The following is a 12603-nucleotide window of genomic DNA, read 5'->3' as shown; positions in this document are numbered from 1 at the left end:
ACACTTAAGTAGTAGAATTATAATCAGAGTAAATAAAAAATAATTACTTGAAATAGTATATTGAGATAAGCTAGCTTTTCATAGAAAAATTTCCAAGAAAAATGAAAACTAATCTATACAATCCTAATTAAACCTCACCAGTTTGGGTTGAGTCGTAATTAAAAACCATAGAACAAAATGCCACCATTCACCTAAATGTGTACCTGCATTAGCTTCAGAGAAGGAAGTGAATTAGAGTATTAAAAATTAACATTTTGGAAAGCAAAAGGAGAGCTCTCTGGGGCTGATACTGCAAGCATCCTATTCCATGAAAGCTATCATAGTTAATAATGATTATTGAGCAATTAATACTTTGAGTTAATGTTAGTGGTCTTATTAGGTCTTAAAAATAGCAGGATTCTAAATAGAGGTTAAGATTTTATCTTTAACTCACTTAACTGTTTTTCAGGTCCTAGTAGAGTTGGAGATTTTTATAAAGCTCTTCTTTAAAATACCATAGACAAGACAAGGCATCCTTGGGAAGGTTCAGTGAACATGGAAGATCCTCATAAACTAAGTGGAAGAGGGGCTCCTTGACACCTTTTGCATTCTGGGTTGTCACCCTGGAGAGTGACAGGAAGGCTGGGGTATGGGACACGTGGAGCAGGCCCAGGCACTGATCTGCAGAGGTATGTGGGAGCAAGTGTGGGTAGCTGGGAAGCCGGTCCTTGGCAGTGGGTGGGTGCTGGCATCCAGTTTTAGTTTTCTCCACACCACTTCTACCCCTGCAGATGGCACTATCTTTCTTTGACCAAGTAAGTCAGTTGAGTGGGAACCAGCATTAGAATTGAAAAGGGAGGCTAATATGTAATATTAAGATAAAAAGAATAAATACATGACTCCGATAGAATGATCCTGGAAGTGTGCCCAGCAATGACGGGAACACCATCCGGGTGGGCATTGAGAATCCCAAAAGGGGTACAGTCCTGGATACGCCAAGGGTTTGGTGTACATGGTCTAGGACAGTGATGGGCAACCTTTTGAGCTTGGTGTGTCAAACTTCGCCAAAAAACTGAGCATAACTCGGGTAGTGTGTCACTTTGAGGAAAAAACTAACTCCAAGACTCTAGTCGCAAATGTTTCATCCTCAGGAGCAGCAAATGTTTCATCCTCGGCATGCGGCCGCGTGTCATCAGAAATGGCTACGCGTGTCAGTGCTGACACGCGTGTCACAGGTTCGCCATCACTGGCTTAGACATTGAATTAGAGAATCCAGTAAACAAACTGGAAAACAGAAAAAGTCAATCCATGGTTCTGTTTTACAATGTTTATTTTTAAATCATCTGTTTCTCTGAACTGACTGGATCATCAATGTTTCTCATATTCAGAGGTGGGCAAACAAATATTGCCAATGTGAGGTTGTCATCCTATCTTTTATGAGAAGGATGGACTCTCTCTTACTATGTTACTAGACCCTTTCGAAGGTTTTTTCTGACTTGGTGTTGCACTGGCCTTTCATTTATGAAATGATGGTCAGAGGACATGAGAGTTGTTACTAGTTGGTTTTTCCTCCTCTTCTTCCTCCTCCTCCTTCATGTCTTTCATTGGGAAAATATTCAGCAACCCTTTACCTCTCCAAATTTTGGAAGGAGAGTTTAATCAATGAGCAAACACCCCAAAATAAACTAATTAAAATAAATAATGTTTTGCCCTTTCTAAACCCCTTCCCTTCTTTGCTCCCTCTTTTGCTTTCTCATTGCAAGTTTCATACTATCATTGTAAGAGCTAAAAGTGGTTAAATGCTTTACTAGGTATTAGGCTCTGCACTAAGCACTTTTGTGGTATTGTGTTACTTAATCCTCTGAGGTAAGCATTACTCCCTCCTTTTACAAATGAGCAAACTGAATTCCAGAGAGGGCAGGTAACTCGCTCAAGGTCATGGAAGCAGTAGGGCTGGAATTCCAATTCAGGTCCGCTGCCCTGGGGAGCTGAGGTGATCTTCCACACTCACTTCCATTTAATTTGCTTTAATACCAACTAATCGGCCTTCTTCACACATTCCTTCAGATAAACTTAAACACCCCTGGTTACACTCCCATCATGGAAGCATTTTGTCAGCTATCTTCTATCTCACTTTCGGTCTGCCTCCCCCATTTAACATAAAGCAAAATCAGCAGGATGTGAGGCATGCCAGCTGGGCGGTTTCCATTATTTCAGTTTAAACTTTAACTTTCAGAGAAATAAGATTTCTTTTGATTATAAGATTTTTTCTCAATGGATTATAAAGGATATTCCCCATGTTTTTTCCTCAAGGAAGGTCTGAAATAAGGGCAGTCAAGACAATCATCTTTTTTTTTTTTTTTTCAATCCTCACCCAAGGATATTTTTTCCATTGATTTTTAGAGAGAGTGAAAGGGAGGGGAGAGACAGGGAGAGAGAAACATTGATGTGAGAGAGACACATCGATTGGTCACTTCCCACACTCGTCCTGATGAGGGCCCAGGGATTGAGACTGCAGCCAAAGGTACAAGCCTTTGATGGGAATCAAACCCGCAACCCTTCAGTCTGCAGACCAACGCTCTAACCACTGAACAAAACTGGCTAGTGCAACCATCATCTTTTTAAATAAGCACATATGAGCCTTCACTTGAAGATTTTTGATTTCCTAATGGGATGTAAATTATGACATATGCACATTTTCAAAATAATTGTAGAATTTAAGAAATTTCATGATCACTACCACCAAAATTTTGTGATATAAAAAATGTGAGGGAGTGGGTCAGGCTGGGGCAGTCAGATCCAGGTTGGATCCTGGCTTAGTCATTTACTAATTATGTGACCTTACTTTCCTGAGCCTTAGTTTCCTCAACTGGAAAACTAATAATAATTCCTAGTCTCAGTGTTATTATGAATGAAGACAGAATGAGTCAATATGGTTAGTGCGCCATAAAATTCTTGGTATTAGTATCATTTTGTTGCCGTGTTGCTGTTACTACCAATTGTGTGGTAACTCATAAAATGGTACATGCATTTCAGTTTACTACCACGTTTCACTGTATACATTAAGAAAAGTTGAGTTACAAAGTCATTAGTTATGATGCCACAAAACTAAAATGAAAGTATTTATTTAGTTAGAATTATTCATACCACTAAGGAATGCTTGGGATTCCCTGGGTGCTGCTCTAGGACAGCCTTGTAACAACTCGTGCAGAGAGCACTGTAAGCATCATGTCAAGTAGAGACAGGCATCAATTATTGGCCTTTTCAGATCAAAACTACAAAAGTAACAACACACAGCAAGCTGTGAGTGGAGGGACTTATTCTTCTTTTTCCTAAAAGGAGTCAACAGTTGAGCTGCTAATTTAATGCAGACACTTGCCATTTTGAATTCTGTTGTTAAGCTGTCTTTACTGCAGCAAAATGGAATATTGCAAAAAAGCACAGATGGTATCAAACTGCTTACATCACAGATGTAGGCGTGTGCCTCCCGCCCTCATGAAATATGCTTCGGCCTGGGCTTGCTCAAGTGCACGGGCTGGTTCTACCACATGTGAGTGTGTGTTCACATGGTTCAATTTAAAAAGTTTTTTAATAAAAAATATTAAAAGCATATATTACTTATCTATGTACCCATCAAAAACATGAAACTAATCTGTGAGGAACTGGAGAGAATGAAGTTTAATTCTAACGTACAAATTCTTTTATGCATATGTTCTTCTCGTTTTGTTTTTCTCTTCCAACGTTCTTACCTGTGAAGATTTGGCAAGCTTCTGGGTGTACTCCTTCTCAATCTGCTTCAGCCTGCTGTTGGCCTGAAAGACACACGGACATGAACACACACACAGTGACCTGTGAGCTTGGTATCTTGCACATGCCTATCACCAGCAGCTGGGCTGGCTGCCAGCTGCACCGCCCTCTGGAGCAGCCAGAAAACCACAGGGCTTGTCTTTGATCCAGCGCCAACTATTCATCACTTAAAAAGCAAAGAGCAAAAGAAGAAAAAAAAAAAAGATCTCTCCTGCCAATTATTAGACAAACACAGACTTCTGTGGAGAGACAGAGAAAGGGAGAAGGAGAGACAGAAATAGACACAGAGCAAGTGTGAAGGCTCAGAAGGTAAAGTGGGGAAGGGGAGAAGAAACAAAGGAGAAGGAGCAGGAAAAGGAAGGGGAGGGAGTGGAGCAGGAGGAAATGTAACACTCTTGCCCTTAGTTTAAAGAGGAAAGAAATAGATGTTCCCAGACAGGCAGATAGGAGATTTCCAGATTCACTGAGCTGACCTGAGCCCCCACTCTGCCTAACACACAAGAACAATTTTTTGAAGTGACAAATGTATCTCATCAAACAATGTCCATGTCCTGGAAGCAGGGTGGCCTTGCCAGAATAAGCCCACGTACAGTGTGATTGTGTCCTTTGCCACTCAAGGTCTGACTTTTTTGCATGTGACCTGCTTTCCGCTCTCTGGGCACCTTTGGGACCCTCCCTTTATCCTGAGTGTTTGGAAGCCTCACAGTGACATGCCCTTGACTGGGCCTTCCTGTCCCTGTGCAGGCACGGAGTAGGCCCTTCCAACCTGGGCTGGGTCCTTCGTCTCCAAGGAGGTTCTGGCCACTATTCTCATAACTGGCTATGCTGTATGATAAAAAGAAATAATCAAGGGTGACTTCAAGATAGTTGTCCCAAGAAACTAGAAGAATGGGGTGTCATCATTACCTTACATCAAAATCTTGGTGGAACAGGTTTTGGGAGGAAGATCCAGATGAATTTCGGACACATGAAGTTGGAGATGCCTATTGGACATGTAGTGTTGAAGTGAACATGTGGACATTCCAGTCTGGAGTTCAGGGGAGAGGTCTAGGCTAAGTATACACCAGCATATAAATGGTGTATAGGACTATGCTACTGGATGACATCTTAAGAAACCGAGGGTCTATAAAAACGGAAGTACAAGTATACTGAGCCCTGGGCCTGTCAATGTCAAGAAAGCAAATAATAGCCAGAGAGATAAGAGGTCTGGGTAGGATGGAATCCTGAAGCCACATAAAGACAGTGTTTCAAGGAGTATTCCACTGTGTCAGATGCTACAGAGAGCTTGTGCACAGGGAGGACTGGGAAATGACCACATGGCTTGAGCATGTGGGGGACATTGGTGATTTGAATAGAAGCAATTTTGTGTAGTGGCAAGGAGGAAAGCTAGATTAGAGGGAGCCTAAGAGAGAGGGGAGGAATTGGAGCAGATACAGACACTTTGTTCAGGGTTTTGTTACAAAGGGAAGGAGAGAAATGGGTTGTAAGCTGCAGGGGAAGTGGGCAAAGGCAGGGCTGACTTGTTTTGTTGTTGTTTTTGTGAGATGAGAGAACTAACAGCATACAAGCTAACGGGAAAGATCTGCCAGGAGAGAGGGGAAAATAGATGATGCCAGGGACTCACTGGAGACATGTCCTGGAGGAAAGGAAAGGTCGTGGGATGCAGAGTGCAGGGGAGGAGGGGGCCTTTGCTGGGAAGTACAGGTACCACCCCTGCAGCAGTGGTGGGAACTTCTGATTAATTCCATCTTCTCCATGAAGCAGAAGGAACTGTTCATCAGGTTAGCAGGAGGAGGGCAGAAGAGACTGTTGGGAGACTCGAGGTGTGAGGCAAGAACATGAATAGTCACCTGGGAAAGTGGGGAGGGACTGCAGAATGCAGTAGGAGTCCATGGACCCGGGAAGCATTCTGGGCCACTTGAAATGACCAATGCTGAATTTAAAGTGAGACCAGATGGTGGTATATAAAAAGCCTAGACCTTGTAACAGCGAAATAGAGCAGAATCAATACTCTAAAGAATAATGAGAAATTGGGTAATTGCTTGAATAATTGAAGAAATAAAATTTATTTATCAACCTTCAAGGCTTTTACTATGTATTTGAACTTAAGTCACAGCTGCCCGAATTTCTGAACTTTTCAATTACATCTAAAAACTCTGGTTGAGCATGTTTGAAAAATTATAGCTAATTTATCATGCAAACTGTCCCCCAGACATTTTTGAATAATTTTACTCTCAGCATGGTATTGACTTACATTTAACGTCATACATAAATTAAGTTAGGGTTAGCTATTTGAATCCAAGTCTTATTTTCATAGCTATCATTACTATAGAAAAATACCCTTTTCCAATAGTCATCTACAATATGGCCTGAATAGGTATAGAATAACAGATGAGAAAAAATAATAATTTAGAAATGAGCAGAATTGTTTTATTGTTGCTGTTGTTTCAACCTCACTGCTCCCGTGTGTGCTCGGCTATCCCTTCAGCCTTCACAAGCACTCAGTTCCCCTCGGCTTCTCTAGGGCCTCTTCCTTGTCAAAGAGCCCATTGTGTTGGTCCACTTTCTCTATGTAACTCCCATCAAAATCTCAGGTTTAAAACCCTATTGGAAAAGAACCAATCAACCAACCAATTTTCACAAAGGTGTCAATGGCTGTTAGTCATCTTTTAACATTTTTTAATCTTTATTGTTGAAAGTATTATAGATATCCACTCCCCTCCCCCCCAATCATCTTAATATAGTACCCTTTTCTTGCCGGGCACTTCACATTATGTCATAATTCAAAAGAGTCTTTCATCCCTTTATTTTCCATTTCCCATCACTAATAGTGAAAATTCATACATCCATGATTTCCAGGAAGGTGATTTGGAGGGAATAAAATTAGGAGACTCCTCTTTTCAAGGCAAGTCCAGATCTCATAAAGATACATTTCTTTAAAATATAATAGTATAAGTTTTGGAATAAACAGGATTAAATAAAAGGATGCTTCCCAAATTCTTTAAACAGTACAAAGCTCAGATTATTATGCAGTATTTTCTACTAAAAGTTTTGTAGGCACCCATTTGAAGCTTCTTCAAAGCTGAATACAGTTATGGTGCCAGATATTACTACATAACTGTGGACTACCCTATGGAGCATAATTCAGAGAATTCATAATAAATACTTAGATTTAATTTATTTTAATTTTTAAAATTTAGACTATTTACAGAACTTTCCAACTTGAAAATCTCTACACATTACATCAAAATAAAGGCATAAATTTGTGAAGAATAAATAAAATTCATGATTTCCACTGGGACCGTGGTGGGGTAGCTGGGACCATACTTCATCTGCTACAGTAAACAGCCAGAACACTAGACAGAATATGGAGAAAACTGTTAGGATGATGGGAAACGAGAAGCACAGGACTGTGACTGTGAAGGGAAGGAGAACAAAGGGGTAACCCGACAACCAGCGCTCTCTCCCTGGAGGCACGTTCTGGGCCTGGACACCGGGAAAGGGAGCCGAGCACAGCACAGCAGTTTGTGAATCGAGGAGACCAAGACTAGAGTCTGGGAAGGCTGAGCAGCGGAGGTTGCCGGGGCAGACCACTGGATAGGAGGAGGGCGCATGCAGAAGTCCAGATAGCTACATGGGTTCATCTGAGTCTGCTGCTGATACTTAGCTGTGCCTGTGCAGGGTTAAGTTCTACAAGACCAAGTACAAAGTAATTGGTGGGCTTTAAGATAAACAATTCCCAAAGCTCACACAGAGCTCAGAGATTTTCAATCTCTGATCAGTCAGAATGGAGAGTCCTCACAGAACATCCAGGAAAGCCACAGTTATGGGGTTAAACTAGTTTTGGAGTAAAGTCAACTTTAAATTTGCTCTAACAAAGTTTGAAACAAGCCACAAATGGATCAAACTGATAATCTACAAGTAACTTAACAGCTTCCTAAAAAAAGTCCAATATTTTTTAAAAGAAGTAAAGATAATCCAGCATTCAACTTAACTTTTATAATGTCCAGCATCCAATAATAGATAACCAGACATGAGAAAAAGAAGGACTATGTGAGTTATAAGCAGGAGAAAAATCATTCAATAGAGTTAAACCTAGAAATGACAGGTAGTAAAATTAGTAGACAAAGACTTAAATAGCTATTAAAAATACACCCAGCCCTTACCAGGTAGTTCAGTTAGTTAAGAGTGTCATTCTGATATGCGAAGGTTACACATTCGATCCCCAGTCAGGGCACATACAAGAATCAACCAATGAATGCAAAATAAGTGGAACAACAAATTGATGTCTCTGTCTCTTTCTCTCAAAATCAATCAATAAAAAACCCCACACCCAAATATGTAAATAAAAACATGAACATAATAAGGAGGGAAACAGAGGATATTTTAAAAAACGAAAGAGCCTAGAACATAATAATATATTCTCTGAAAGGAAAATTTCACTTGATGGGTTGAACAACAAATTCAACCCTATAGAAGAAAAGATTAGTGAATATGAAGAAAAGGCATTTTAAATATCCAAAGTATTGCCAGAGTGACAAAAAAACTGAATGAATATAATAAATAATCTTAGTAATCAGCAAGACTATATCACATCATCTAACATATGTGTAATTGCATACCAAAAGAAGAAAGGCTTGGAAAAATATGTGAAGATACAATGGCCAAGATTTTTTCAGTATGAAGAAAACTATAAACCTACAAGCAAAGATCAATAAAGGAAAAGATAAACGCAAAGAAAACCACATCAAGATAATTCATACTCAAATTGCAAGAACAGAAATAAAGATAAAGTCTTAAAAACAGCCAGTAAAAAATAGATACTTTAAAAAGATAAGACTGTCTGAGGATTTCTCATTGGAAACTGTGCTAGCCAGAAGATAATGAATCTTTAAAATGCTGAAAGAAAAAAAATCTGTCAATCTAGAACTGCATATTTAGTGAAAATATCCTTCAAAACTGAAGATGAAATGCAGATATCTTCAAACAAATATCCAAGAGAATGTTTCACTAGCAGGCAGGCACTACATAGAAGTTAAAGGAAGTCATTCAGGCAGATAGAAAATGATCAAATGGAAGCCTGGACCGACTCAAAGGAATAAAGAGCACTGGATAATACACGTGTAAATATAAATTAGCTTCTTCTCATTTTAAAATTTTTTGAAAGACGATGTGCTGTTAAGAGCAAAAATAATAAAAGTATATTTTGAGATTAATAATATGTAGAATAGGATAGGAACAGGGAAATAGACGTATTCTGTTATTAAAGTACTAGAAGCCCAGTGCACAAATTCGTGCACCAGTGGGGTCCCTCAGTCTAGCCTGCGGGATCAGGCTGGAACCAGCTCTCTGACATCCCCCAAGGGGTCCCAGATTGCGAGAGGGCGCAGGCCAGGCTGAGTGACCCCACCACAATCGGGCCTAAGGAGGGATGCGGGAGGTTAGCCAGCCAGGATGGGACCGCGGGAGGGCTCCAGAGTGTGTCCAGCACATCTCACTCAGTCCCGATTGGTTGGACCCCAGCAGCAAGCTAACCTACCAGTCGAAGCGTCTGCCCCCTGGTGGTCAGTGCACACCATAGCGAGCTGTTGAGCGACCTTAGCATATCATTAGCATATTACACGTTGCTTGGTTGAACGGACAACCGACACTTAGCATATTAGGATTTTATTATATAGGATACCTTACATTTTATGTAATCTGCTATAATAGTATGTGAAGGCAAACTGTAATAAAGATGCATAGCAAAAATAAAAACAATAAAGAGATATGTCTAATGAGCCAATAAAAAATAAAATAGAATATTAAGAAGTACTCAATAAATCCAATAGAAGATATGAAAAGGGGAAAAAAGGAATAAAGAAAATATGGGACAAATAGAAAACAAATAGCAAAATAGTAGATTAAAACCAACAACAATTACATTAAATAGAAATGGTTTTATTTATTTATTTTAACTTTTTTTAAAAAATGTATTGTCTAAAGTTTTACATATGTCTCCTTTTTCCTCACTTGACCTCCCCCACCCCCAGCCATTCCCACCCTGGGCAAGCCCCCACCGCCCAAGTGTCTGTGTCCATTGGTTATGCTAATATGCATGCATACAAGTCCTTTGGTTGCTCTCTAACTCCATCCCCGCTCCCCTGCCATTTGTCTCTGTATCTATTCTTGTTCATCAAATTATGTTGATCCTTATATCCCACATATGAGTGAGATCATGTGATATTTATCTTTCTCCGACTGGCTTACTTCACTTAGCATAATGCTCTCCAGTTCCATCCTTGCTGTTGCAAATGATAAAAGTTCCTTCTTCTCTATAGTGTTATAGTGTTCCATTTTGTAGATGTACCATTTTTAATCCACTCATCTGCTGATGGGCACTTAGGATGTTTCCAAATCTTAGCTATTGTAAATTGTGCTGCTATGAACATAGGGGTGCATATATCCTTTCTGATTGGTGTTTCTGGTTTCTTGGGATATAGTCTTAGTAGTGGGATTACTGGGTCAAATGGGAGTTCCATTTTTAACTTTTTGAGGAAACTCCATACTGTCTTCCACAGTCTGCATTCCCACCAGCAGTACAGGAGGGTTCCTTTTTCTTCACATCCTCACCAGCACCTGTAGTTTATTGATTTGTTGATGATAGCCATTCTGACTGGTGTGACATGGTATCTCATTGTTTTGATTCACATCTCTCGGATGATTAGTGACTTTGAGCATGTTTTCATATGTCTCTCAGCCTTCTGTATGTCCTCTTTCGAAAAGTGTCTATTTAAGTCCTTTGCCCATTTTTAATTGGATCGTTTATCTTCCTTTTGTTAAGTTGTATGAGTTCTCTGTAAAGTTTGGAGATTAAACCCTTATCTGAAATATCATTGGCAAGTATGTTCTCCCATGCAGTGGGCTTTCTTGCTGTTTTGTTGATGGTTTCTTTTGCTGTGCAGAAGCTTTTTATTTTGATATAGTCCCATTTGTTTATTTTCTCCTTAGTCTCCATTGCCCTAGGAGCTGTGTCTGTAAAGATATTGCTACGACATATGTCTGCTATTTTGCTGCCTATGGAGTCTTGTAGGATTTTTATGGTTTCCCGTCTTACATTTAAGTTCTTTAGCCATTTTGAGTTTGTTTTTGTGTATAGTGTAAGTTGGTGATCTAGTTTCATTTTTTTGGCATATATCTGACCAAATTTCCCAACACCATTTATTGAAGAGACTGTCTTGACTCCATTGTATGCTCTTGCCTTCTTTGTCAAATATTAATTGAGCATAATGGCTTGGGTCTATTTCTGGGTTCTCTGTTCTGTTCCATTGGTCTACATGTCTGTTCTTGTGTCAGTACCAGGCAGTTTTGAGAACTGTGGCTTGGTAATATAGTTGATATTTGGTATTGTGATGCCTCCAACTTTGTTCTTCTTTCTCAGGATTGCTGTGGCTATTCGGGGTCTTTTTTTATTCCAGGTGAATTTTTGGAAAGTTTGTTCTAGATCTTTGAAGTATGCCGTTGGTATTTTAATGGGGATTGCATTTAATCTGTAGATTGCTTTGGGTAGTATGGACATTTTAATGATGTTGATTCTACCAATCTATGAACATGGTATATTCTTCCATTTGTTTATGTCTTCCTCTATCTCTTTTTTCACCGTCCTGTAGTTTTCCGAGTATAGGTCTTTTACCTCCTTAGTTAAGTTTATTCCTAGGTATCTTAATTTTTTTGGTGCAATGGTAAATGGGATTGTTTTTTTCATTTCTCTTTCTGTGAATTCATAATTGGTCTATAAAAAGGCCATAGATTTCTGGGTGTTAATTTTGTATCCTGCTACATTGCCAAATTCATTTGTTAGGTCTAGTAGTTTTTTTTTATGGAGTCTTTGGGGTTTTCTATGTATAGTATCATGTCATCTGCAAATAAGGACAGTTTTACTTTTTCTTTTCCAATTTGGATGCCTTTTATTTCTTCTTCTTGTCTGATTGCTATGGCTAGCACTTCCAGTACTATATTGAACAGGAGTGGTGAAAGTGGGCATCCCTGTCTTGTTCCCATTCTCAGGGGAAATGAGTTTAGTTTTTGCCCATTGAGTATGATATTGGCTGTAGGTTTGTCATATAAGGCTTTTATTATGTTGAGGCATGATCCCTCTATTCCCACTCTGCTGAGAGTAAATATAAATGGTTTTAACCTTTTGCACTCGCTTGCTTTTTTCTCGATTCCTTTATTCTACTCGGGATTTAATTTTTTAAATACCCCAGATTTTACAAAGCGTGGCAGTAGAATAAAAAACTGGAGTTTCTTTTTATACAAACTTACTTATTTGGATTTTTTTATATTTCAAATTATTGATACATTCAAAGAGTAATTTGCACTCAATATCCGAGTGCAAAAGGTTAAAATACTATCTCAATGACAAAGATTGTCAGCCTGGACTTAACAGAAGGCATAATTACTTAGCATTTTCAAGATAAACACATTAAGTATTAAAAACAAAATAAAATTAAAATGGTGAAGAAAGATGTACCATGCAAACACTAATTATAAGAAAAATGTAGTAGCTATGCTAATATCAAAGTAGATTTAAGAACAAAGAAGCCTAGCAGGAAAAAAAGAGTGATATTTCATAATGATAAAATTTTAATTCATTAAAAATGATAGAACAATCCTAATGTATATGTACCTAATTTCAAGAGCTTCAAAATACATGAGGCATAGAGTGTAAGAAGAAATAGGCAAATCCACATTTTATAGTAGAGGAAATCTCAACGCTTCTCTTTAGGAATTGATAGGAAAACTACATAGAAAATTACTGAGACTATAAATGATCTG

At 38.9% G+C, this 12603-nt stretch overlaps 1 protein-coding gene across 3 annotated transcripts in view; it reads right to left on the bottom strand.

The window, feature by feature from the left end:
• Positions 1-12603, bottom strand: part of LOC103293243 (centrosomal protein of 112 kDa) — a 253196-nt gene that overhangs the window by 84753 nt on the left and 155840 nt on the right. For all 3 annotated transcript variants that reach the window (XM_054709260.1, XM_054709261.1, XM_028157331.2), the window contains one exon: positions 3729-3791. In XM_054709260.1, coding sequence (XP_054565235.1) covers positions 3729-3791 — 63 coding nt within the window. The remainder of the gene's footprint in view (positions 1-3728; positions 3792-12603) is intronic.

This window comes from Eptesicus fuscus, chromosome 20 (genome assembly GCF_027574615.1).
Source record: "Eptesicus fuscus isolate TK198812 chromosome 20, DD_ASM_mEF_20220401, whole genome shotgun sequence".
NCBI lineage: Eukaryota > Metazoa > Chordata > Mammalia > Chiroptera > Vespertilionidae > Eptesicus > Eptesicus fuscus.
Note: the sequence above shows the minus strand (reverse complement) of the source record. Positions and strands in the feature narration are given on the sequence as shown.